The 27,693-nt window shown below is 42.6% G+C and overlaps 1 protein-coding gene across 2 annotated transcripts in view; it reads right to left on the bottom strand.

Annotated features, from left to right (window-relative positions):
* Usp7 (ubiquitin specific peptidase 7) overlaps positions 1 to 27,693 on the bottom strand; it is a 53,862-nt gene that overhangs the window by 12,262 nt on the left and 13,907 nt on the right. Inside the window, exons 1-12 of one of the 2 annotated variants that reach the window (XM_055604527.1) lie at positions 16,595 to 16,672; positions 15,694 to 15,868; positions 11,682 to 11,880; positions 9,724 to 9,862; positions 8,670 to 8,758; positions 7,527 to 7,635; positions 6,310 to 6,440; positions 5,782 to 5,836; positions 4,682 to 4,762; positions 4,489 to 4,579; positions 2,804 to 2,886; positions 761 to 870 (exon numbers count right to left, since the gene is read on the bottom strand). In XM_055604527.1, the coding sequence (XP_055460502.1) occupies positions 761 to 870; positions 2,804 to 2,886; positions 4,489 to 4,579; positions 4,682 to 4,762; positions 5,782 to 5,836; positions 6,310 to 6,440; positions 7,527 to 7,635; positions 8,670 to 8,758; positions 9,724 to 9,862; positions 11,682 to 11,767 (974 nt within the window). In that variant the 5' untranslated portion in view covers positions 11,768 to 11,880; positions 15,694 to 15,868; positions 16,595 to 16,672. Of the gene's footprint in view, positions 1 to 760; positions 871 to 2,803; positions 2,887 to 4,488; positions 4,580 to 4,681; positions 4,763 to 5,781; positions 5,837 to 6,309; positions 6,441 to 7,526; positions 7,636 to 8,669; positions 8,759 to 9,723; positions 9,863 to 11,681; positions 11,881 to 15,693; positions 15,869 to 16,594; positions 16,700 to 27,693 lie in introns of those variants that run through there. The other variant, XM_055604526.1, reaches the window with a different exon arrangement.

The raw sequence follows: 27,693 nt of genomic DNA, 5'->3' as shown, positions 1-27,693 counted from the left end.
GGTGCACGCCTTTAATACCAGCAGCCAGGAGGCAGAGGCATGTGGATCTCTTGTGTTTGAGGCCAGCCTTGTCTAAAGAGTAAGTTCCAAGACTGCCAGGACTGTTACATAGACAAAAACCTGTCTTGAAAATATGATTAAAGGGGGGAAGGGGCGCACTAAAGAGAAAGCATGTATCATCACTAGTACAAAGGTTCATTAACACTTAGATGAGGCTGACCTCAAATTCATTATGTATCTGAGGATTAAAATTTGTAATGCACTGTCTGTATCTGCCCTGTGCTGGACAATGCCTGGTTTATACAGTGATAGGGATAAAGCCCAGAACCTCATATTGTCACTCATGGCAGCACATCCTTAAATCCTTGTATCTGTTGTCTTAAAAATATGGGGAGGAAACTATAATGGGGTAATGACATATTTCATCATTGTTGAACATTCTAGCACATTCTAGAAGCTAAAAACAAAACAAAAAAACAAAACATTAATTTGTGGTAAGGTCTGCATTTAGTCAAAATTTAAAGCATTGGAAAAGCTAAATTCAAACTATGAAAACCCTGGCCTTTGCCTTCAACCCTTGCCCATTGCCAAGGGCTGGGATCAGGGCAGTATCTCTGAGAGGGACTATCAACTGAAAACAACCATCCATTAGATGACATTTCTACTGCTACAAAACCAAGGCTGCACACAGAAGAGGAAATGAGATTAGAGACAGCACAGCACAGAGGTCACACCAAGCCCTCCAACTCCTCCCCATTACCTGTCATTGATCTTGATGTTTTGGTCCGTCTGAGGGTCATACATAAACCTCATCAGCTGCAGGTGTAACACTGGTGGTAGTGTTAGGAACTTTACACCTTTCTCTGCTTCCTGGAAGTTCAAAAGAAATGGTGATTTTCTTTAGTTCACCTCTGCTTCTTTGTTTTCTAGAGGCAAGGTCTCACTTTATGAACTTTGAATTTACAGTGACCCTCCTACCTCTGCCTTCTAAGTTACCGCAGCAAGTTTTTACTGGCCTATTTTATTTTATTTTATTTTATTTTTGAGACAGAGTTTCACTATGTCACATCGGCAGGCCTAGAACTCACTTTGTAGATCAGGCTGGCATGGAATTCAGAGATCCACCTGCTTCTGCCTACCAAATACTGGAAAGGTGTACTCCATCACATTCATCTTTAGCTAGAAAAGAAGTCTGACCAGGGAGACAGCTCAGAGTTGAAGACAACTGTCCCACAGGGGTAACAGGCCTGACTGTGATCCATGGAATCCACATCAAGATGGAAGAACCATGTTCACAAAGTTGACCTCTGACCTCCAAACGTGTCTCCACACACAAAATTAAAGTAACACAAAGGGAGCTTATTTATAGTGGTAAAGGTGAGGAGCACCTCAAGTTTAAGTCTGCAATGTGTGAGACATTACATCCTAACCTGAATGACCAGCAGGTGAACAGGGGTTAATGGCCACTTGATACCTGGAACATTACCATCATTAAGTACTAAGAAAAATAGAAAACCACAGAAAAATTATTAAGGAAACTGTTTTGAGGCCAGCCTGGCCTATAGAGTGAGTTCTAAGACAGCCAGAATTACAGAGAAACCCTGTCTCAAAAAACCAAAACAAGAAACTGTGGTCAGTTTCTGTGAAAAGTAATAAGCTATAGAAGTCCCGTAAGAACAAGCACAGATATGCAGGTAGGAAGGGTTCCAAAGAAATGAGCAGCCTATTCCCCTGAATGCTGGGGCACAGGCCCAGTCCTCACAATGCTTAGCCCTACTTCTAACTAATACCTCAACCCCTACCCTCATCTTCACTTCCAACTCCACTCTAGTTAACAGCTAGTGACCTGGAAAACCCATTTGACAACATTCGTTATTAGGGCTACTCCATGAAAAGATCAAAGCAGAGGTTCAGACATCACTGCACACTATCAAGAACAATGAGAAAATACTCCAACCCCACCACTCCCACTCGAGTGAGCACTCTGCACTCCATGCTGCACATCCAGATCCTTAAGTCATGCAGGATGGAAAAGAGCGGACTACAGTGCTCTCAAACTCTCTCCTCAGCTCTCACTGTTATATGCAGCAATGCTGCCAGATCCTCAGTGGTCAAAACCAGGAGAAAAGAACCATGGTGCCATGAGTTACAAGCTGGCAGACCTGGTAAGTGCTGATAATAAACTCAATCAATCAGCGAGCCCAGTGATAAACCTGAAAACCAGACTCAGGACTACTGCACGCAGCCGCCAGCCTGACCAGCAACCCCTGCCCCAGCCCAGCTCTCTACTGTACCATGGACAGGTCACTTGCTCTACATTCAGTTTCTTGGGGTCAGAGCCAACAGGGTACACTTCTTACCTAAAAGCCTACTGCTCAGAAAAGTAAACTAATGACATCCAAAATTAAGAGCTGGGAGGCACATGCCTTTTCTCCTAACCAATCTGCCATAAAGGCAGAGGCAGGCAGATTTCTGTGTCTTAGAGCAGCTGTACCTTTAAAAAAAAAAAAGGAAAGAAACAACAACAAAAAACAGTAACACCATGACCAATGACCAAGAAACTTTTCCTGATAAGAAAATCAGGAAATGCTCTAATGAGGAATAAAAGAGAAGAAAATGGCAAGCCTCACAGCACACACATCTCACTGGTTCTGCCTATGAAATGCTGCACTGATTTATCAAGCAACCCTCCCACCTCAGCAGACTACTCATAGAGAGAAAGCCTATAAGCTCAAAATTTCAAAAGCACAAGAAAGGCCACCACAGCACAGTGCTAATCAGTGACAGACTACAGGAAGGTTACCTGCAGGCCATGTTCGCCAGCATCATATTTGTTGTCACCGTCTAGTTGTTCTACTGCCACATAATCCACGAACGATTCAAATACTTTAAAAGAAATAAAAAGGGTAAGTCAACTGGCATGATAATAAAGCTTAAGTACATAATATGGGCAATCTGGGTGCAAATTATTAATGTGTGTAGGACACCTAGTAGAGCATGTGACTGTAACTATGAAGAGCAGCTTCACCATCTACTGAATTTAGTGACACTGGCCACCGCACCTTCTCTGATGATCTAAAGATGCTGATGCTACTCTCCAGTGCAGTAAAATGGCAGAATCAAAGAGAAAACTCAAGTACTTCATTCCAACTTTGCTGAACACTTAAAAAGCTTAATCAATAAAGACAGTATGGGACTGACAGAATAGACAATCAACAGGCCTAGAAATGGGGTATAAAACTGAAGAGCTGGATGATGACACCAAACCAGGGCAAAGATGGACCTGCATGGGGAAGAGTGAGGTCAGCCCTTGTGTCCTGACACATCCCTATTCTAGTTGGATCACACACAATTAGAACAGTGACAAGACAGAAGAACAAAAACTAATAGAATGATTTCACTAAAATTAGCAGGTGTCATTAAATAAATGGCATCATCAGGAGTAAAAGCCAGTCACATTCTAGGAGAAAGGCCTTTTGTTCCAGTGGGGAAGGAGTAACACAACTGGATAACATGAGGTCAGCAGTTACACTGAGGGCAACAGGTGGTATGGGCAGGGGTCCTGAGAGAAAAGGAACAGAGGATTAACAATGACTAAAATGCTGTGAAGAAAAATGAAGCTCAAGGCAATGAGAGCCGCAACACCTGGCAGCAAGAGGCTGGGGGGAACACAGCAAGTGAAGAGTGGTGAGAGGTGTACACAGCAGGGAGGGAAAAACAAAAAACAAAAAGCAGTGCACTGTAAGCATGAACTCCAGCTTAATGATGGAGGTCAGGAGGAACCCCTCAACACAGGGAAAAGGTCCCAATAGGAAGGCAGTGGTACAATACAAGACAAAAACAAGCAAAAAAACACCTGCCAATCTCAACTCCATGTATGCCCAGAAAAAAATTCATCTGCAACAGTGATGGCTAACTTTTTATACAGGCTTTGACATAAAATACACAATCACTTTTATATTGTTTTTAGTTCTGTGAAAAAGCATGTACATTGACCACTAAACTCATTATGTGCCAGTCCACACCAAGAAATAAATAAATGAAGGTAAGCCTTGTTATAAATGCAAGCAGAAAAATAAGAGTAATGGGCTGCACCTGTAGATAAGCAAAATATCTTTAAAACAATGGTCCCTAAAATGGAACAGTAGGTGATAATCAAACCACTTTTCCTTTAAGGCACATACATGATGCACACATGAACGTGATGCTCAACAAAGGCCAGCCCAAGTCGCTGAAAGCTAGAATGGTTTCTTCTGAGAGGATAAGGAGAGCCAGGGACTGGACAGGCCATGGGAGGGCTCTAAGCAGCCAAACTCGCAGCTCTGACAGTTGGATAGTGTAGAAGCAAGCAGTCAACCAGTGTGCTGTACTTCAGGTGTCACTCCCTGCATCTACCCTTTATTATAATACAATCACTGTATAAAACGAGACATACTGAGGTAGGGCAGCAATGATTAAAAGCTCATAAAGTATGGAAACAAGACTTACTGTTTTTCTTTCCTTTTATACTTAGCTGGATATCATAATAATCTTCTCTCCTATCAGAACGGTAGTCTACTTCTTTGCACTGAATGTAAGACTGTAAGAATGTAAAAATAAACAGAAGGCAGCTTGAAGGTTGGTCATCAAGTCTACAGTTATAATCTTTCAAAGCCATTCTTTAAGACTAATGCTCACATACCACCATTTTGCCTCTGAATAATTTTGGAATGGTGCCTTCTACACACGTGCCTTTCATCTTATTTTCCACATTATCAAGCAACTGAAAAAGAAGATTTGAGCGTATAAATAAATAAATAAATAAATAAATAAATAAATAAATAAATAAATAAATAAATACTTAAGACTTGAGTAATGCACAGTAACTCAACTTTACTTGGAAATGCCAACAGTCAAAGAATTTCTAGACTATAAAAATATTACCTTTGGCATGCAATTATAAAAAACATATCTTTCTTGGCTGGATTTTTTTGCTTTTACAAAAAAATATCTACATGCAATAGTTGAGGTTAACCTTTTATACAGTCTTTGGAATGAATTAGTAATCTGTAGTGCCTTTAGAAGCATTTTTTATATTTATTTTACCTCTGTGGAAAAGCATGTAAATTGATCACTAAACTTAACTCGTAATGGTCCACACCAAGAGATTAATGAGGTTGAGCCTGTCAACAGGATTGACTGGTTTGTCCATGGATATTTAATGAACTGATTCAATCCAGCTAGTGCTGCAAAAAAGAAAACACACCTTGCCCAGCCAATCACCTTGAACAGACATTCCACGTCTGTGTGAACAAGCATCTATGTCTTTCCTCAATCCAGGAATGAGAATGTACTAATGACCTTGGGGACGGGCAACAGCACAGAGGCAGCCCCCAGGGGGATGTGGGTACAGAAAGGTTACTGAGCAGCAGCGGACAGCACCACTTTGCAGCCAATGTGGCTGCTTAAGCCAATATGCATATCCTTTGCTTTGTGGCTTCTGTGCGTACGGCTCAGTCAACTAATAAGAAACCAACTACTTACAGCTACCATCTGTCCAACCTTCCCCAGCAAGTCACCTTCTACTGACTCATAGTCCTTCCCACTGTTTACAACTAGATGAGCCCTTAACCAGGCATGGTAGTGCATATCTGAAACCCCAGTACTCTTTACTCTGACCTACACACCAATCCTGAGCCAAGGCAAGTGGTCTAATTAGTGTCAAGTTTTACTTGGTAAAGACCTCTAGCAGTGCCTCAAACATTCACACTAAGAACCAAACAGTTACTGCTTGAAACTTACCACTCGACAAAGCTCTTGAACATCGTGTTGCATGAAGCTATCTAAAGTTTCCCACCTTTCAAAGAGAAAACGAGTATCTACATTTCAATTTCTGCATTTCAGGGACGTAAATTAGGACGCAATCTAGATTGTAAACTAATGTGAAGCAGCCACTATCTTCAAATTCAGTGGGGTTTTTTGCATATAAAGGTTATATTGGGGATTGCCATAATTCACAGATTAAATTGAATATTATCAGCCGTCAGCAAAAAAATTTAAGCTTGTTTTTCTAAAATCTTACCTAGAAGGTGGTATCTACAAGTTAAGTGTACATACATTTCAAAGCTACACATGCCCCTTTGTTGAAAAGCAAAGTAGTGAAATCTTTTTAAAAAAATTCTAAGACAAAGCCTATTTCCACTGAAGGATAGTATAAAAACTCTGGGATAACTGTAAGCCTGCCTGAACTTGATTGATGCCATATCACTCATGTCTCCACTCTTGTCCCTTACACAGAAAGCAGAATGGAGGTGGATTGCTGATACATACCCAAATGACTTTGTGAGCTTTTTTGTTCCTACGGGCTTATCGCTGTGCTGTAATTCATAGAACACTCTTTGTAATGCTAGAGGGACGCTTTTAGATGAATCATCGCCCTCTGTTGGCATCATGTACACAGCCTAAAAGAATTGATTTAGAAGTGTTTAATTTTAGGTAAAAGTATCATTTCTAATATCATAAGGAGTAAAGCAATTTGACAGGGGCTCTTAACTATGCCCAAGTTTGAAAAACTATCAAATGTCTGTAGAGACAATTTAGAAAACACAAAACAGAATGAAAAAAAAATTTTTTTAACTCATCTACAGCTCACCACCCAGGCAAAAATACTTGTTTTATTCTCCCTGGGACAGTACAAATTTAAACCTGCCGTTATTTATGAACAAAAAAGAGATGATGAAATGCAGATGGCACTCAAGCTACCACTTCACACAATCCCATCTCAGAGGTCACCTGCCTGGCAGAAGCATGCAAATGAGACACAGAAAGAGTCTAACTACAATTTCCTTCTTGTACAGCATCACATTGTCTGCAAAAACCCCTCAAATCAGAAAAGCACCACCCTCCACCATCAGATTTAAATTCTTATTAATCCATGTACTATAAGGTGCACACCTGGTTCTTCCAGTCCCAGCTATTTTGAAGCTAAGGCAGGAGGATGACAAAGACTATTAAGGGAGTTTAAAGCCACTAGCAACTTATTTAGACCCTACCCCTCCATCATAACTTTTTAAAAGAGGGTGTGGGGCTCGGCGTGTCTTCATGACCAGTCAGGCAGATCTCTGGCCAGCATGTCAGTTCCAGGAGAGCCAGTTCTATATAGAGACCTTATATCTAAACACACAAAGGAGGGTGAGGGGAGCCTGGGAACATAATTTAGAGGCAGCAAACATTAGTTCTAGGATCAATTACTTGTTATCATTATGGTGTTTGTATTTCTAAAGTTGATCCCCTAATCTTCAAGCTTAGATCCCCTAAGGGGATCTAAAGTTGATCCCCTTAGCTTCAAGAGCTGGTGCAGCGGGTGCCGCCTCCTCTATCCCCTACAACAAACCAGGAACTACTGGCAGCATGGCAGGGCCTCTGTATAGAGAAATGGCTACAGTTCGGGGAGGGAAGGGAACATCAGTTGCTTACATTTTTGGGCCTTTGATATACCTTCCAGAACAGAAGGCAGAAAGCCAGTGAGAGGAATACTATTCATTTACCTTTCGTAGTTGATTGGTGAAAAACAAAGTCTGCAGCAAGCTATTCATATAACATGTCGCTCCCTGATTCTTTAAGCCAACGTAGCCAGTATGCTTCTTTGAATCCCACCTGAAAGATAGTCCAAACTTGAAGGTCCACTGTACAGGACATCTTCTGGTTTCTACAATGCATGGGGGTCAGTTTGCACCTGACATCTGTGTGTCTAAATGTCACTATCTCATGCCATCATCTGTTTTCTAGCATCCAGACAAAGGAACACATTACACACACTATTCCTCTAGGTACAACACTGTGGGAAATGAGGCCTGACTGCACATCAAACAGATCCTTTAATTGCCATGACTATTCAAACTCAGCATTCACCAGTCTGCTAACAGTTTACAGCACTGCTGTCATTCATAAAGATCAGCATTCACGGACACTGGGGGTGTGAGTTCAGAACAACCTGATCACACACAGAGAGACTATCCCACCACTGCCAATTCTACAGAAAAGTATTTTCAGGAGAAAGACAGAAATGTGTATTTAGAATGTACTTCTAAACCCCAAGGGCTTTTCCTCTTTGTTATGCTCTTTGGGTGGCTACTCAAGAGGAGAGCCAGTACTCTGAGCCGTGTCCCAAACATCTTCAACCCATGTGGTAACACACCCAGAGAAATCTACTAGGAAATAAGAAATCTATTTCTACCCAACCTCCCTCTACACACTAACAAGAGAATAAACCAACACCATAAGTGAGAATGACAGCTACTATGCAGTCCCAGAGCCTGGCCTTGGCTCAGGTTAAAACCTCACACCTAAAAGGGGATTGAAACTGTCAGTAGTGGCCAGCATATTCCCTGTGACAGGTTTTCACACTTGTGCAAAATGAAACCAGAGCTGCACTGCAGTATCCATGAACACAAAGGCTCTGGCTTCTCTACAAGACTGTGCCTTCCTGAGATGTTAAAATCAGATAGTGCTAGCAATATTCAGAAAACCCATTGGTGAGAAGAGTTAAATGAGTGAGTGTGAAACAGACACTGTGCTACAGAGTGTTGGTGAAGCTCAAGGGGGTAGGCTTATAGGGTGAGCACATATCTTAAACACATGCTAACACTTCTCAAGACAGTATAAGAGTACCCAACTGAACAAAAACTTACGCAACTCCATGGGGAGCATCTGCCTGTACAAAAACTTCAAAGGTGACTTTGTCATCATCTATAAATCCTTTTTCAGGATCAGTCACTTCCTGTAAAATAAAAATATCCAACTCACTTAAGAACACATAAGCACCTCCTTTATTCCAATGAGGCGACGGTCTCTGTACTCTGCACTCTGTAAAGCAAAATGTTTGTACAACTTGGCTCTAGCTTGGAAGTGCTCCATTTTGTTTTAAGTATGCTCCCTGAGAGGTTTGCAAAGGTGCTCAGAGTTTAGTAACATAGCCTGGGTAAGATGGTGAGGTTCTAAAGTACTTCTAGAGCAACATGCCAAAGATCACCCATTGGCCACTACCGCTGCAGAGAGGGACCCCAAGAGTACTGTCTTCCCTAAGAAAGTTAGCTTATAAGGAGGAACTTTCAATATGTGATTAAAACAGGTGCTTTACAACTCTGCTAAATAGGTTTGCTGCTCCAACATGAGAATCAAGAGTTCTGCCCTAACACACACATCTTACAAATGTCTCGCTCCAATCCCAAAGAATCTGACAGCCCCTCCTGAGCCCTGTGGCGCATACATACATACATACATACACACACACACACACACACACACACACAGACAAGGAACTTTTGGAAGAGATTTTGAAAACTGGTAGCACATGCCTTTAAGCCCAACACTTGGGAGGCAGAGGCAGAGGCAGGTGGAGGCCAGCCTGTTCTACCTAGTGAGTTCTGAATTCATGGACCTGAGTTCAATCCACAGAACCCACATAAATGTGCCACACCATGGCCCACATGTGCCCAGTCTTAGTTATTTACAGAGAGAGAGAGAGAGAGAGAAGATAATCAAGCCTGTATACCAGGCACACACAGGATAGTAGGTAAAACTTCAAAGGTTGCAACCTGAATCCCTATGTGTACTAAACACCTAATGCCAGAAAGCCACACCAACTTCCAGATATCCGCTCACTCACAAAGCAGACTTTTGAAGAATAAAAGAACAAGACTAGCAGCCACAGTTGCAAAGTTGAGACTAAAAACTGTCACTTACACTCCAGGCCATAAAATTAGAGAATCCCCAGTCATTTTCCTTGTGGAAGAACAAGTGACTGATTCGACGGCTGAATGATTTGTCATCATCCCTGTAATTTATTATCTTCAGCACTGCTTGTGCATGACAGGACCACGACCTATTTGGGGGAGGGAAGGAGAAAAATCACCCAAGCCTTAGTTGACACATTTAACTGAGAGTCACATGTTTTTAAAACAGCAAAACCAGCACACGAAAATCTACCTTGGATAGAGAAGAGGGATTGGAGGTTACAACCACAGTAGCTTAACTCATGATTCATTTTGTTATTTGGAGATAAGGGTCTCACCATGTGACTCTAGCTAGACTAGATCCCAGCGATCTACCTGCCTCTCTGCCTTCTGAAGGCTAAGATTAGGGTGTGTGCCATGGTAACTGGCTTGTGTTTATTATCCTCTAAAACATTTAACTGTTAAGTATAAAACACAAGTTCCTAAACTTTAAGTTTCAGTGGTAGGCTTTACACAACGGCGGCAGATGAGGGGGTGTAGCTCAGCAGCAGTAGTTGCATAGCATGTACAAATCCCTGTGATAGGGGATACAAGATTAAAAAAGTGGAAGAGCAAGGTATGGTAGCACACACACATAATCTCTAGCACCCAAAAAGCTGAGGAAAGGGGATTACTGGGAATTCAAGACTATCCTAAGTAAAAAAAAAAAAAAAAAAAAAAAAAAAGAAAGAAAGTCTTTCTCCTTCACCCCCAACCTCTGAGTTCTACCACAAGGCAGCATTTCCCAAGCAGCGCCTGCACCTGTGCCACGGGGCTCCCAGCACACATGCCCTATGTATCAGGAGGGAACAGGCACAGAGGAAGGTATGTGTTGCCAATGGAGACGCCAGAGGTTGGCTCCATGACTTCCATCTATGCAGTCCAGCCGGGGCACCAATTTACTACCAGAGACAAGCTAAGAGAAACCTTCATCAATAAATGTCCCTCGCTACACTTTAAGTTAATCTCACACCTTTTTGGGGAAGAGGCCCCAGTGCTGAGGCTTGCACAAAGCCCACTGCTTGTACTAGGCATACCCACAGTACAAGCCACTTGCCAGGTTAGCTTGGCACCTCTTAAACTTTAAAGGAGAAGTGCATTCATAGAACAGCCAAAGCTGCTATCCCTGGAGAACATTCTTCCCAAGGTTCCCAAGCACCAGACTCAGGGGATAACATGGGGCCTAAGTACAGTGTTAGGCTCCTTGGTGTAGGGACAATGCACTCCACATCAACCCTCGCCCAACTGCCCTTCCAACAGGAGTTGAACACTTGACAGTGAGGGATGCAGACTGAAGAAAGATCCACACACTTCTGAGATCAAACACAAGAGGTAAAGTTTAATAGATTTACACAACATGAAACCTCTTTCATGTAATTGGAAGGCCCTCCAAGATTTGTTTCTCAGTTACTAAGACAGGGTCTCATGGCCTTAAACTGAACATCTTGCCTCCATTTCCCAATTACTGAATATTCATGACAATTTTACAATAAACCTCCTCTTGAAAAGTGATGACCAAAACTTTTCATCCTCATTAGGCCAGATCTATACTGTTTTTTTAAATACCTCACTAACTGCTATGACTTGTACTTTCCAACTAGTCCACGGGCACAGGCCATCAGAAGGGCTGTGGCCTCTGACAGTCACATTAAAGCATTTGCTTATGGTAAGAAGGGAACGGGTAGTTGAGAGCTGGCAGAGTCCACATGAACCAGTACAGCCTGGTGGGCTCTACTGTACTATGCCTGGCTTTAGGTTACAGGGCTGGGGCTGTAACACAGTGGTACAGTCCCTAGGTTCCATCCCCAGAGACAAATTAAAAGGCACTGTATAGAGTTACAAAGAAACAGAAAATGAAACTGAGTAAGACTGATGGAATTTGGCTTCCAGAAATCTGTGCATTTGTAGTTGCATCATTTAAACTCTTACGTGGAGTCAGATTCAGCATTGCACTGGAGAAAGAATCCTACGCTTTTTTGGTGTGGTCTGTCTGGATAAAAGCGTGGCATCACCATAATCTTCCATGGCAGATTTCGCACAAAACACGGAGGGCTAAGGACCGACTCACTCAGTCTGCTGAAGCGCTCGACAGTGAACTGAAAGGTTGCCTCGGAGCGCCAACTGGTGTCTGCAAGAAAACATGCCATCAATCACAAAGCCAAGGCATTAACCAAAAGCGCATGAACACTGCAGTAAACTGCTCTACAAGATCTCAATCCAGTCCAACTGCTAAAGCCTCTGGGGAAATGGTAGTGTCATTTCGAATTTATAAAAAGACTAATCAGGACAGTCTCTGCATGGCTAGCAACCTCACACACACCTGCCTTCCCTCAGAGAACCACTAGTTTAGAGGAATGAACATTTACTTTAGTGTTCACCTCCAAACCTGGGCATCAAGTGAGGGGACAGACATGGGAGGGAAGGAAAAGATGGGTTTGCATTTCTGTATGTAAGTGGGACTTAGACAGGATGGATGAGCCTTGGACTGACTAGGGAGGAGGGAAAAAGGCAGCTCAAGAGACCAGCCACTGTGCTGGGAGCACAGCACATGCCTGACAGCCAATACTGTCCCCTCAGCGTCAGCTTCTGTGAAATAATAAGCTAGATCCTTATTATAGCAATTAGTTTATAAAGAAATTCTTTATAAAGTTCTTTCCAATATGAATAATAGCACAGGAATGAAGGTTTCTGCCTACACTGTCTCTGCTCAGAGGTTCAGTGTCTCAATCAAAAATGCATCATCTAAAAAAAGCGTATCATTTACCCATCATTGGCAAGGAACCACAGGCCAGTAAGCTGATACAGTCCCAGTAATGTATTACTGTTCTCAAGCTACAGCGAGGGAGCTCTCCTCTACAGCCACTTTGCCACAGTTGCTACCGACAAGCACCAGTAAAGCATGACAAAAGCCTCAGAAAACCAAGGGGCTGCAGAAGTGTCTGAAATAATCACTTTCTGTGCTTGCCTTGCTGCAGAGAAGGAACAGCTCCCTGACTGGTAGGGACTGAAGGCCACCTCTGAGAGGCCTGAAGGCTCTCCCTCCCTCTCCCCCACCCTGACATAGATTCAAGTACTAACATCCCTAACTAGGTCCCAGAGTATAACTAGACTAGACTCATGAAGAGGATGTTAATTAACAGAGACACTCTGCCCCCTTAAAACCCCAGATTGCTGAAGGCCATCACAACCCTTCCATCTCCAAACTGCACACAGAATGAGTTTGTGGGATCACCTGCTTCTAAATATACTAAAGTTGCTAGAAGTTTGCAACTACCTGGGTCTGTTCTTAAGAAAACATGTCCATCAGTCCTCACAAGAGGGTATTCTTTACCAAAGTCGCTGTCAGAGTTCCCTCACCCCTGATTTTTAACTATGCACATCCCGGCTCCCTCAGTCAGGGCAGGAGCACTATAACAGGAAAAGCAGCTTTAGGAAGCTGTGACAGGGTACGGATGACTGACCAAAGTCTACTGAGTGGGGTATTCCTACACCCATTTGAAGGGAAAAATTCTGTCTATGAATTTACCTAAAAGGACTTAGCAGAAAAGGTTTAGCCACATTCTGTAAGGGACATACAAATCACACCTGAGCAGCATTAATTTCTACTTTACAGATAAGGAAACTGAGGCATACTGACATGAAGCATGTTACAAAGTGACAACGAGTCTTTAATAATGCCTGTCTTCTATGGAGATACCAAGGACAGCGATGATGTGCTCTACAAGATACGGGGACTAATAAAACTAGCCTATCTCCGCTATTCAGATTTATTGGATTATATTTTATACCCACAAAAATTGAAGCATACTGTAAATTTGGGTCTTCTGTGCCACACATTCATCAAATCCCCAAATTATTCCTTAAATATTAAGTAAAAAGTAACAGTGGTGAAATTTATATTAACATGTAATTTTCTTTTAAAAACTGGAACTTTGACACTGTCCAAGGTTCCTACTTCACCTGTCTGTTACATGTCACAGACATAGTAACTATGTTACTATGTCTGTGTTATAACTATTTCTATGTTATACTGAAGGCACATTCTCAGAACAGGCTAAGGAAGTTGAAACTTCTTATGAATAACTTGGGGGCTGCGGTACAATTCAGGTATAGAGCCTACGGTTGACATGAGCAAGGCCCTTGGTGTTCACAACACTAGGATAATAGATGCAGCAGTACAGTACACGGGAGCCCATATACTTTAAAAAAAAAAAAAAAAACATTTGAGTTTTAAGTATTTCATTGGTTTTCTACTTTTTGTCATTTTTAAATAGACAACGGATCAACAAGAAGGACGCCTATACGATCCTATCATTCAAGTGGAGATAGCCTGAGGCCACTGTGGTCACTTTGCTCACAGATACTTCTATTCATCCAGACTCCTTGATAACTGACAAGCATCAATACTGCAGCGGAAACTGTGGAGCAGCACAATAACTGTACTGCTCTGCTCGCCCCAAAGCACCACACTCCTTATTATCTTATCTGCCCAGAACAAATGCCAATGAATTGGCCCAGCCTTCAATTTTTTTAGAGAAAGCAGATGAGGTAGGGTACTGCAGGCTTCCGAAGGGACAAATTTCTCCAAATTGTGGCTCTAGAGGGATCTTTTCTCAACCCTTCTTACATGGTAGTCATTCTAATGCAAATTTTGCAAGTTAGTTAATCTGAAGAAATGGGCTCTTTCCAGATACCTACAACTGTCTAGATCTTCACAGCCTATGTGTTTGCTCTGAACTTTTCTCTTAGTCATCTAAGGAAAAACTATACCTAAGAAAATAAGAATGATAAGAAAGCAGCTCTGAGACTTGCCCATGCCATTACTGTTAACAGGATTTTTAAAATGCTCTCTTCATCAACTAACCATGTTCTCCATTAATGTCTGCACTGCCAAGCTACCTAAGTTCTTACACAAGAAATGGCACTTACTAAGAAGGACCCTCAGCACAGTAAAGGCACTGATCGTTTGGTTACAAATTGGCCTAAACCCAGTTTTTTGAGCATGTGTCCTAAGTTTGGTATGTTTTAAAAAAAGATTTAAGTAAAGGGGTTCAAAGCCAGAGTCTGGGGAATCCTTGAGGAAACCCCCTGTAGAAGGCAATTTGGGCATGGACAGCTGAGGCATGCATAATGCAGAGGTCCTCAACCTTTAAAAGGTTCTCACCCTGGCTACATGACACATACAATCTACATTCATGTTTCACAATCACATTACCTCTGGAAAAGGTCACCCCTAAAATCTGCTCTAGAAGCAGAGCCCGCCCTCCTGTGCCTTTGTCATGCTCTAAACAGGCTTAGGGCCCGAGCCCCCACTAAAGACAATTCCAACTACATAACAAGAGGACCACTTTGCTTTTTCCATCTAAGAACCCAAACTGGGGCACTTCTACTTTCTTGCATTAGATACAGCATAAGTATTTAGTACTAAGTATCCAATACTATTTGCCCAAAGAGAATGCTGACTCATAACCTCTTAACCATGGTTCTCAACCTAGGCCACCCTGGCCCCCAAGAAACATTTGGCAATGTCTGGAGACATCTGGTTATATCTGTTGTGACTGAATGTAGAAAGCAGGTAGGTTAAGAGGGAAACACTGGCCTCTTCTAATACACAGAATAACCCACTGTCTCAGAGCTGCATCTATGTCTCCCTGACACTCCGAATGAGAGAGCAAACTGCATTGGGAGATCTGATGGGGTAAGGCTTGGCTCCTGCTCTACGTACAACTCAAATTGACCCCAGATGCACACCTGGCACCTCTGCCTGGCCAGCTTCCCAAATGTACTCTCTGAAACGTTCCTGGCATCTCTGGTGTCCAAAATGAAACCATCAAACACCCAATAACCAATGAGACCACACCCACACCGATGCCCTTCATCTACAGTGGAAAGCGCACTCCACGGGGAACAAAGCAGCGGGGTGTAGCCCACGCCTCTTTACCTTCCTCAGAAATTGCCTCAGCCAGCTGCCAGGGGTAAACCGCACTGTGAGAGAACTCTCAACTGCGGCTGCAGTTTCGCATGGAGGCTGAACTTTTGGCAGGAGGTCTGAACAGCAGTCCTTCTGGTGGTGCAGCCCGTGCCTGATGGTTTCTTTCAACTGCCCCGTTACTCCCCTGGGAAGGACACAACCCTCATGAGGATTGATGGACATGCTTGTACAGAACATGGTTTCATATTACACTGCAAGATTCCAGGGGCTGCATAAAATTACTGGCTGCTCCCTTCTCAGGACTGTGACTTGCAAATGTTTACATCTCTTAAGATGATATTATAAAGAAGAAATTCTCAAAAGAAAAGTGACTCCATGACACAAAATGCCCAATGCATATACATATGCTTTTCCACGTGGAAGCTACAGAGAAAAGTGAGTGAAGGAAGTATAGGGCCCAACGCTTGGCTCTCACTTCATACCTAACAGGAATTGGGAAAATGTTCGCAATTGTAGTGGACTGAGAAGAGACTGATAAGTTGGAATGCAGTGGAAAACCCAAATCCCAATGCCTGAAAGTATCTTGCTGCAAACAAGTGGGAAAAGAAAATCTACCTGGCACCCTGGATGCTAACAGTGGCTGGAGACCTGTGGGTATGACCAGATGCCCACTCACTACAAACCTCTGGATTTGAACCCCCTTGCCTAAACTGAGGAGAAACAACTTACCTTGAGATCTTACACAATCTTGAAATTCAAAACAGAAATAGGATCCTAAATCGCCCTCAGATACAACCTCTTGAAAACTAACTACTCTAAAGACTAGAAAGTACTCAAAAAAAAAAAAAAAAACAGATGGCTTGTGTTTCTGACAGCGCTCCACAGCTGTGAGTAAGTGGGCGATGCTTACCGTCCTCCATGTCCTCCTCCACGTTGCTGTGCCCATCACTCAGGGCTACATTCCCATTGATGACAGGGTTCTGAGTAATTCTGGGTGGGTCATCTGTATCTCCAGCTTTAAGGAAAAATAAGAAACTTGTGAGTTGATCTTCATAGTTGAACTAGATGAATAAAAATATATTTGTGCTTTTGATAATTTGTAGCCACTAAATTCTAATTGTAACATAACTCATATTTACTAATGCAAGTTTTCAAAGATTGAAGGCAGATGAATACTGGCCACAATGCATGATAATCTGCTCCACTTATAATTAATAAAAGGACTATTCTGTATATATAAGATGCCTATGTGTATCATTTTTTATTTACTCTTATTCTGCAATGGCTAATGGCTTATATTTAAGAACTTTTACTAACTGACAAGGAAAATCATTTTGCAGTAGCCTTCGTAATAATTAAGTTAATCCTCCAGGGTAGGGCTGTAGATCTTCAGGAAAGCTCTTACCTAGCACACACAAATTCCTGGGTCCCACACTTAGTCACAAGAAAACAATAAAATTTAACCCAGGAATGAAGAGATTGCTCAGAGGTCCAGAGTTTAAGAGCACTCACCACTTCTGCAGAGGACCCGAGTTCAGTTCCCAAACCCAACATGGCAGCTCACAGCTGCCTGTAACTCTTAGTTCCCAGGGTCATAATGTTCTCATCTGAACTTTAAGAGTACCTGTGCTCACATGTACAACACATACACTTAGACACACACATACACACCTTTGAATAAAAACCTTAACTCTACAGATTTCTAAGTTAACTAAAATTCTGGAAACAAAACTGAGTAGAAAAACTATGGGTTGCTCTTGGATTTGTGATGATCATTCTGCCTCCCTAAATGTTGGGACTACAGCTAGAGACAACACATCTGGCTGGGGTTAATCAGCCCATGTATACCATACCAAAACACTTGAATAAAGTAGCTCAATTCCACAAATGCTACCCCATTTTGTCCAAGAGCTTTGGGTTTTCCCTGCCACTCTAAATACCCAGCAGGAAATGGGTCCTACTACCTGTAGGAGGCACCCTTTTCTGAAGAGCTAGGTAGCTGTGTGCTAGACCTTCATTTCATAATCCAAAGTCACTAGGAGACACACTAGTTCAGGACCATGGACAGAGCTGAGGTGTTTTCCCCGTTTGGCTCTCAAAAGCCAAACCTCCAGCAGTTTGAGCATGAGAACTCTTCAAACAACTCCTGAATTAAATGACGCTTCATCTTCTCTCAAAACTCTCAAAATAACAACAGGCATTCCCAGCCACATTTGAACAGAGAAATTTAGGATCACTTCCAATCTCCACAAGTTAATAGGGCCTCTCTAATACACATTTGTGCTAGAAAGCTGTTAAACACTTTCTAAAACTGGCCCTTTAATCTCTAAGAACCACAATCCCTTGGATAAGGGTTTGTCTTAAGGGATGTGGAATATTGGGGTTGGTAAAAGAGGTCTTCTGGGTAGCCTGGAACTCACAATCACCATGCCAGGTGACATGCAATGAGAAGGTTTTTTTTGCGTAAGAGGTGGGTGGGAGATGGTTGAGATTCTTTTTGGTGGTTTACTAACCCAAACTTTCTAATGAACATAGAGCTAAAAGAGAAAAAGAACGGGGTACTTAAGAATTTTTTTGACTATTTATACTATTTATTCCCTTCAAATGAATCCAAATCACTGTTTTGAAGTTTTATGGGGTAAACACTAACCAAAGCCTGTAACTTTTGAGGCATTTCATTAGTGTTGCCTGTGTTAAAATGGTCACAATGTAACTTCTCCGCACATACTGTTAATTTTTTTTTAAATTGCTTTACATGCAATTAACTAAGCAAGAGGGCTTTGGCTAGTGCAGTAAGTATCTCAGCCCCTGGTTACAGTGCTTACCAAAAAGCCTCATAACCTGAGTTCCATCTCTGAGATGCAGTGGAAGGAGGGACCAACACTCACTGTTTTCTGTGCTCCATACATATACCACAGCATATGTGTATCTGCTCAAGTTCTCTCACTTTGTCTTTTCCCAAGTTTCCTCCCCAAACCAATCCACTAGCACACACACACATGCACACACATACCAAAAAAATGTAAACTGGGCATGGTGGCATGTGCCTTTATCCCAGCAGAGGCTGGTGGATCTGTTTGAAGAAGGCCAGGGATTCGCAGTAAGACCATGTCTCAAAAACAAACAGCCTAGTGGTGGTGGTGCAAGCTTTTAATCCCAGAATTTGGGAGGAAGAGGAGAGTGATCTCTGAGTTTGAGTCAGCCTGGTCTACAGAGCACGTTCTAGGACAGCCAGAGCTGCACAGAGAAACCCTGGCTTGATAAATCTATCAAGCAACTTCATATATAAATCTGGGAAAGTTGTGTGCTGGAATAGGCAGAGCATATCACTCACTTCCTTGACAAATCTATTCCGATTGACCCTGTTCATCAGGATCCTCACAGGAGTTTAAGTGACAGTGGCCAGTCTGTTGAGCACCCAAGAATGGGGGTTATCCGCTCCTAAAGGAATTCTCTTCAATTACACCTGTCAGTACATCTGGTCCCATCACAAATGCCTTTAAAAATAACTTGTGTCAAAATACCAACCTGACAAACCACTCTCAACATCCTTCTAAATATAAGCATCCAAAAACATTTAACTCATTACTAACTGTAAGACAAAGGTCTGCTTTTATTAGTTCCACTGAAATTCAAGATACAAGTACATTCAGATTGCAGCTAAAAGAGGGATTTTGTTGTTTTGCTGGGATTAACGGCTGCTTAAATAAGCTGTGCTGGATAACAGTGCTTTTCCTGCAAAAGTTTTAAGTCAGTTCAAGACACCAGCTATGGCTCCATGTGACACATCCGATACATTGTGGTCTGAGTAAAGTGAACAAATATCACAACTCTCAGCAATAAGCTAACTGCAATGTCTGACAGAAGAGAGCCGGGTGTTTCAGCATTTGCTCCATGACCTATGAAAGCTGAGTTACAGTTGGCAGATCTAAGGAGAAAACAAGTAGAAGCCTGCAGTTGAAGTATTTTCCAAAGGGACAGCCCAACTCACACCCAAATTAACCCACCACACAGGTACAGAGAATTGTTAAGGCCAGTGGCTATACAATGTCACACAAGGTCACTTGGTCTGCCAGGTGCTAGAAACTCAGTCACCAAAAGCTATCAAACTGCCTACGCAGCTCAAGTCTACCTCCTAAAGGATAGAACATCCAGTGTGTAAAGTTCTTCAACAGCATTTAAATCTTAAGATGCAGTAATTCCTGGGCCAGAATACTATACCAGTATTCTGGTGCCTTTATTGTGGAAGACATACTAGAAGAACTGGTTTATAATACATAAAAGTAGTTCCACTCCTAGGTATTCTGTCCTACTGATTAGGCAGAGGTATGTGAGTAGTCACTCATAGACACATAAGGTAAAGGCCAGAAGTAGACATTGGATGGATTCTCACTCTCCACTTGTTCCTTTTTTTGAGTCAGAATTCTAAGTATGAATCTCAGCTATTCCACTAGACTGGCTGATAAATGAGTCTACAGGATCCACTTGTCTCAATCCTGTGCTGACTCCCAGCCCTAAACACTGGGGTTGCAGTTGTGTCTTTATGTGGGCTCCAAACTCAGGTCCTCATGCTTACTCAACAATTTACCTGCTGAGCTCTCTCCCAAGCTCCTAGCTGGAATTTTATAAGTAATTTAAACTCTAACTTAGCCAGAAATGACACCCAGTATTAATTTCCCGAAACACAACCATCACAAATAATGAGAAATCATCTGATCAACAATGACAATGACTAAAATGGCTAGGAAAAAAATGTTCCTGGGGCTGGGAGTGTAGCTCAGCAATAAGAGTAGTAACCTATCATGAGTGAGGTACTGGTTCAATTCTGAGCACTTCCTCCAAAAAAACCCAACCTCTGTATGCTCAGCAGCTACAGGAAATAAAGCAATCGCAATTCTCAATTGCCATTCTAAGTAAAGTAAGTCACTCAGAAAGGATTTATCAGTTTTCATCACTGTAAGTACCAAAGGTTTAACTCTGTTTAGTAAACAGAGGTAAAAAGAAAACAAAAAAAATAAAAGCCACCACCCACTCTTTTTAGACCATAGTCATAGTTGCTTGGCTAGTTATAAAGTCTAAACTTCCTCCTCCTTTCTGATGAGGCCTATGCTTCCTCCCATCGACTTCCATTTGTGATGTCATAACAGAACTACCCCATCTCACCGAAGAACACTAGCCAACTGCTATGGAAATGGATAGTGCAAAATTAGCACCTCAGTCTCAAACCTGGATAAGATACTAGAGCTCAGAGGAAGAACTTTGTGTTAGCCTTAAAAGGCTAGAGCAGGAGAAGACATTCAATATTCCAAATAATCACCACAATCTGCTAACCAAGAGTCCTGTGTACCACCACACCATGTGGTGGCCTTGGCTGCAAGTTCAACTCTCTCTTTAAAGCCTTAGGCATCTTTCCACTCTGCCCCCACTTATGGTAACAAACTAGTAACAACCCAGTATTACAAAGCAGAATACAGGGGCCAATTATTGGATCCTAGGCAGGTCACACAAAACAGAACTGCACATCTTCATCCCCATCATCCAAAGATTATCTGCATGGTTCCTCTTCCTCAACTCACATTAAACTCAATTCAAAATATTACTTAATACAAAGGCTATCTGTAATAAAAGAGTTGGGACATGGCTGAGTGTTAAAGTACTTGCCTAGAGCATTCATGAGGCTCTATGTTCAATCTCTATTACCACAAAAAGGGGAAGGAAGGAGAAAAGAAAGATTTTTAAGGACAGGGGACAGATATAAAGATGGAAGAAAGGGGGGACAAAGAGGGAGGAGGGAAGAAGGTAGGGAGGATAGAGATCTAGTACTCTGCATATATATCTTAGACTGATACTAATTAATCTATAGTCACAATCATTTGAGGGGTTAGTGAGCTATGAGGTAGTAGGTCTGGAAGTCTTGAATCACCTTCTTGCCCAAGCCTGCAGTTCCCAGCCATGTCTCATGGCTCTGTAGCCCAGAGTCTAGGGGGCTGGAGAGGAAAGGTTCTGTGGTCCACAGCGGAGTGAATGCATAGAATCTCCAGGAGCTATACACCTCAACATTCTTTTTTTTTTTTTAAAGCATCCTGCAAAATTCTTGTTTTTAGGACAAGAAATATATTCCAAAAACCTCATCAATTCAGATAAGGCAAAATGACCACATGACCACGAAGAGGACATTTATGGGAACACCAGTGAAGCCACAAAACCAGTCTTGAGTTTGGTAAACAGTAATGTTTTAAGGTCAATTCCACACCTGTGAATTGTGGAAGTTTTAACCTAGGGAAGAACCAAGTGGAAGACAAAAGAATTCCTTGTAGCAACTCTGCAACGTCTCTGTAAGTCTAAACGACCACAAATTTTTAAATTATTAATCATTAAGCCTAAGAAGTAAGAAAAGAGACTGACAGAAAATCTTACCACCAGGCATCACACAGGGTATGGTGGTCTCAAACAACTAAAGAGAAAAAAAAATCAAAGGATCTGTGTACAAGCCATGTCAGGTACATGTACAGTTCAGAACTTGAGTGAGTGGATTCTTTCCTTTCCACAGTGTAGGATCAAATGCAGATCTGGCTTAGTAGCACGTCTTTACCCAATGAAACATCGATGGCCTCCTGAAAAATGAAGTTTCCCACAATAAACAACAAGTACACTAGAAGGGAGCAGGTGCGGGGTGGGCGTGGGGGGAAATCCCAAGTGAATATGTGCTGTTGGCATGAGCCGGCCATGTTAAGGACCACAGCCTCAGGATCATGGAACAAAAAATGGCAAAGTGAACCTCCCACCCCCACAAGTAGTGTAGCTCAGAGAAATGGCAAACTTTCCTCTAGTCCATGTACAGATGTTGAAAATGCCCAAAATGCCCACCCCATTTATAGCCTGAAGCCTGCTCCCCTACCAAGATTAGCTAGGACAGCCTCCTTGAAACATTCAGCTGTATACAATCACCTGCTTCCTCGATTCAGCTGTGTGTATGCACGTACGTATCCTGCCTCTCAATATATAATACACTGAGCTTCTGGGATGCTGTCATTTCAAGAGAGCCCAGTCCACCTGACCTCAGGTTTTTCTGTGTCTGCATTTATCTTTTCCTCCTTCCCTTACCACTCCATTCAGGTATGTCCCTGGCTATCCTGGACACGGAGGTGGAAGAGCTTATATCTAAGCTGGAGAAGGGGCAGTAAGGAAACATTCATAAACATTTCACTAACCAAGATCATGGTGATATACCACAGATAGCACTATGGAGGCTAAGCAGAAGAATGGAAAGTTTAAAAACAAAATTCCAATTGAAGGGCTCGAGGATGCGGCAACACTTGCCTAGTGTGGGCAAGGTTACTATTATGTACCAGGTATGTAAGTTCTCAGTTACAACCACAAGTCTTGTTTACTGATAGAACTATGGGTTGATTAAAGTCACACTTTGGGACTCATAAGGGGCCATGTCACAAGATCCTAATCAACAGACACGATAATCTGTAAAGGATAATACAGTGCTTTAAATGTGTATATATGCTTTTTTAGACTGTGTAGTGGACGGGGGCTGGGGCTCAGTTAGTAAAGGGTTTGCCAAGTATGCATTGAAGCCTGGGTTCCATATTGGAATCCTAGAGCTCGGTGGTGGGTAGTGACCAGAATTGGGGGGGGGGGGGTAAGGGACCTCAGGCCAGCCTGAATTATAAAATTTCCATCTCAAAAACAATCAGAGACTTTGTATTCTTTCCCTGGATTCCCCTATTACAAACAAAATTAGGTCCTGGTCCACCTGGACCACAGTAATCCACCAACCCTAAACAGAATTACCAACATTTACTTTATGATTTTAGTATACCTGTAAATTTGTATCCACTACCAGAAAAAGCAGAAAAGATCAATTCCAGCACAGGGCCCTTTAAAAAAAAAAATTATCTGTGTAAATGTACCCTCATCCCCCAGTCAGAGGCCAAAAGATAGAGGCTAGAATTACAGGCAGCTGGTTGTGAGATGGAAAAAGTGGGAACTGGGAGACAAATTCAGGTCCTCTGGAGGAGCAGCAAATACTCTGAACTGATGAGCAGCTTCTTCAAGCAGCTTCTCCATCCTATATGTTGTCCTTTTTTAACCATAACCTGACACCACTATCCCTAGCAGCCACGAAATCTCTTTAATTTTAGACTGGGCATACCGGTGCACACCTTTAACCTTAGTAGCACTTAGGAAGCAGAAAGCAGGCCAATCTCTGAGAGCTTTGAGGCCAGGACGGTATACATAGTGAGTTCCAGGACACCCAGGGCTACACAGTGAAACCCTGTCTCCAGAAAGCAAGAGTATGGGGGGAGGGTCACTCAGACATTTCAACAGTGTTGAATAAATGTTCCACAGTATGTAACAATATGTTTCTTTTCACTGCCAGAGGGGATAAAAGGGGGACATGGTGTGACCATTCTTCTGCTGATCTGTGGAAGATTTACAAAAAGCTCCCAAGAGCTTTTCTGTTCAGATCAATTATTTTTGAGATTTTGAAAGATGAAAGTTCTTATATTTTTGGTTGTGAGCCTAACCTTTAACAGCTGAGCCATCTCTCCAGCCCAAGATGACAGTTCTCAAAAACTGGTATTATGGCCAGGCGTGATGGTTCGAACCTTTAATCCCAGTGCTCTCGGAGGCAGAGGCAGGTGGATCTCTGTGAGTTCAAGGCCAGCTTGGTCTACAAAGACAATGCAGAACAGCCAAGGCTACAAAAATCACACTCACGAGTCTTGAAAACTGGAAAAAACAACAAAACAAAGAAAAACTGGTAGCACTTGGTCAGCAAGGCAACCAATGCTGTATGAATGAGGTCAGAAAACCACTGCTGGACTGGCTGCCCTCCAAAAGCAGCTGTCCTCCAAGCTTTCTTAGTATTTTAACACCCAAAAATACAGTGAACACTTTCTCTCATGAAAGCAGCAGCACTCTTAGACCAAACAGATCAATCAGCCATACAGTGGATGCAGACAGGTACCCAATCTAAGGATGAGGTAGGCTACCCAGCAATGTAAGTTTATGCAACAGCTGTTCTGTTTTTCAGCCACTTGGAATGATGCAACACACAGCCTGACCTGTGTTTTAGTCCTGTAGCACTCTATTGTTTCAACACCAGAGTCTTCCTGGCCTCCAGAATCAGCTAGCCTTTTTCCAGTGGCACAACTGACCACACATATCCAAGACCAGAGCTGTAACCAAATGATTTAACGCTGGCCACAGGACCAACCCTCCAGCACAAAAGTAACAAACAAATGGTATTGGAGAGCTCTGGGTTTGAAGTCTAGGGTCTAAGGCCTAGACTTAGCATATACAAGTCTGGGAAGCTTCTGGGGTAGATCACAAAACGAGGCTGTATGCTGTTAATCCCAGCACTTGGGAAGCAGGAGGAGCTCTGTGGGATTGAGGCCAGCCTGGTCTACAGAGTGAGCCCAGGATAGCCAGGGACTTGTTAGACTGAGAAACCCTGTCTCAAAAATAAACAAAAAAAAAAAAAAAAAAAAAAAAAAGGTGAGCAAGCGCTAGTGAGAATAAACCACACCAGGTGAATGGAGTAAGCCACAAAAGGAACAGGCACAAGGGCTAATGCAAAAGAAAGGGCAAGGTGGAAAGGAAATGGGACCCATAACCATGGAGGACCTTGAAGACTTTGAAGCCTGCTCTATAGAGCAAGTTCCAGAATAGCCAAGGCTACACAGAAAAACCCTGTCTCAGAGAAGGAAAAAAAAAAAAAAAAAAGCCAGTCAAGAAATCAAGAATGAAGTAGTCCTCTTCCTCTGTGGCCTGGCAGGGCTGCATCATCTGAGGCAATCAGAGAGCAGTCAACTACTGAGTTCATGATAGAGGCAGCCCCCTGCTCCCTTCCTTCAGAGAGCCACATGGAGACTGAGCTGCCAATCAGCCACATCTGAGCAGGGGTCTAGGTCTATTCCACGCATAGTTCTCCATTGGTGCATCTGTCTCTGCAGGACCCCCTGGGCTCAGATCTTTTAGTTTTGTTGGTCTCCTTGTGGGGCTCCTGTCCCCTCCATATCCCTCGAATCTCAGCCCTCTCTTACTCTGTACGACACCCCTGCGCTCTGTCCAAAGTTTGGCCCTGAGTCTCAGCATCTGCTTCAATCCCCTATTCGGTGAATCCTTTCAGAGGACCCTCTATAAGTAGACTCATCCTGTTTCTTCTCTTCTACCACTTCTGGTGTCTATCCTGTTTGACATTCTGAATGAGATTTAAGCCTCCTCCCTTAGGGTCCTCCTTAGCGTTTAGCTTCTTTAGGTCTGTAGATGACTGCAGTACTGATGAGACTTAACAAGCTATGGGCAGATAGTAATAGTGGAGAATTTCTCTTTTCGGACTAGGGGAAGGGGATGATGGAAGGAAAGGTGGGCCTGGGAGTTGAAGGAGGGGACTTCAATGGAGATATAAATAAACTGTGAAGAAAAAAAAATAAAAAGTAAAAAAAAAAAAAAAAGAAAGAAAAAGAAACAGTACTCAGTGCTTGGACTTGTCTCTCCCCTTGGCCATCCCAATCAAGAGAAATCCATTTCAAGACACTACTTCTGCAAAAATCTAGATGAAAACTAACTGGCTTGCCCTCTTCCCAGGTGAACCTCTATATTTGATGTATATCCCAGTCAACCTATGAATTCCTTTCATCATCTCACTGGCAATAAGACTGTCTCAACTGACCGGTCTGACATGGGTTTTTGCACTGGCTATACAGGAAGCCTACTTCAGGGGCCAGTGCCCCAACAGGTTTAAAGGCAGTGGAGCTTGAAAGCTAGAAATAGGCCCCATTTTACGGAACAACAGCTCTATGGTCTAAAAGAACCCTGATTTAAATTAGTTACATGAAAATGAAGGCCCAAGGAAAAGCATGTATAATTTGTATTCCTTAAATAAAACTGAGGCTTTCAGTTTATCATGTAAAAATCTGTTCCCTGGAGACCCTTATTGTAATATGTCTTCCAAACTCTGGTCTGAACACTGCATTGGGAATTAAGGAGCTGGGGACTATGCCTGCACTGCTTTTTTTCAAGTATTTTTTTTCTGCAAAACAAAAACAAAACAAAAACCTGCTAAAGTGTGATGTGCATTCAACTTCTGGGGGGTAGGGTGGGGGTAGATCCAGAGCATGAATGGAGCACAGGTACACAGGAGTGCTAGATGCATCTTGCAGCAAGGAGTGGCCAAAAGAATAGTTTGCAAAGTAGCACACACGATGTCCTTGCAGAGACAGCATGGATCCCTGAAACAGCAGGTCCACAATCTCTGAAGGACCAGAAGCTTCCTTTTGACTCTCTCAGCTCCCTGCTTTGAATGTTTTCAGTGCAATTATAGCCTTATAAAAGTGCAGGCATGGGCTGGAGAGATGGCTCAGAGTTAAGAGCACTGGTTGCTCTTCCAGAGGTCCTGAGTTCAATTCCGACCAGCCACATGGTGGGTCAAACTATCCATAGAGATCTGGTGCAGTCTTCTGGTGTGAAGGTGTACATGCAGAACATTGTGTACATAATAAATAAATAAATCTTTTTTTTAAGTGCAGGCACATGAGCATGCCACACACAAAATAACATCAATAGCAAAAGCACAACAAAAATATTTAACTGAGTCAAGACCCTTCGAAAGCTGTATAAGGAAAAGGGGCACAACAGACATCCAGGGTTATTTGCGGCCCAGATGGTCTCTTTACACCTTGCAATCAGCAACCTTTCATACCTAGTTTCCCTTCAAAGTCATTCAAAGATAGGACATTTTGAGAGAAGAGTAAAAAAGATGTAGCAAAAAAACCTCCCCCCCCAAAAAAAAATGGGCCTATAACGTGGGTACTCGTGAGGCTGAGGCAGAACCATGAGTTATTCCAGACCACCGTGGACTACACAGACTACCCTGTCTTCAAAATAAATAAATTATATATAAATGGAAGGAAAGAAAGAAGGAAGAAAGAAAAAGGAAGGAAGGAAGGAAGGAGGGAGGGAGGGAGGGAGGGAGGGAGGGAGGGGGGGGGG

This window comes from Psammomys obesus, unplaced genomic scaffold (genome assembly GCF_907164565.1).
Source record: "Psammomys obesus unplaced genomic scaffold, mPsaObe1.curated_primary_1811, whole genome shotgun sequence".
NCBI lineage: Eukaryota > Metazoa > Chordata > Mammalia > Rodentia > Muridae > Psammomys > Psammomys obesus.
This window is presented reverse-complemented; position numbering and strand designations above follow the sequence as displayed.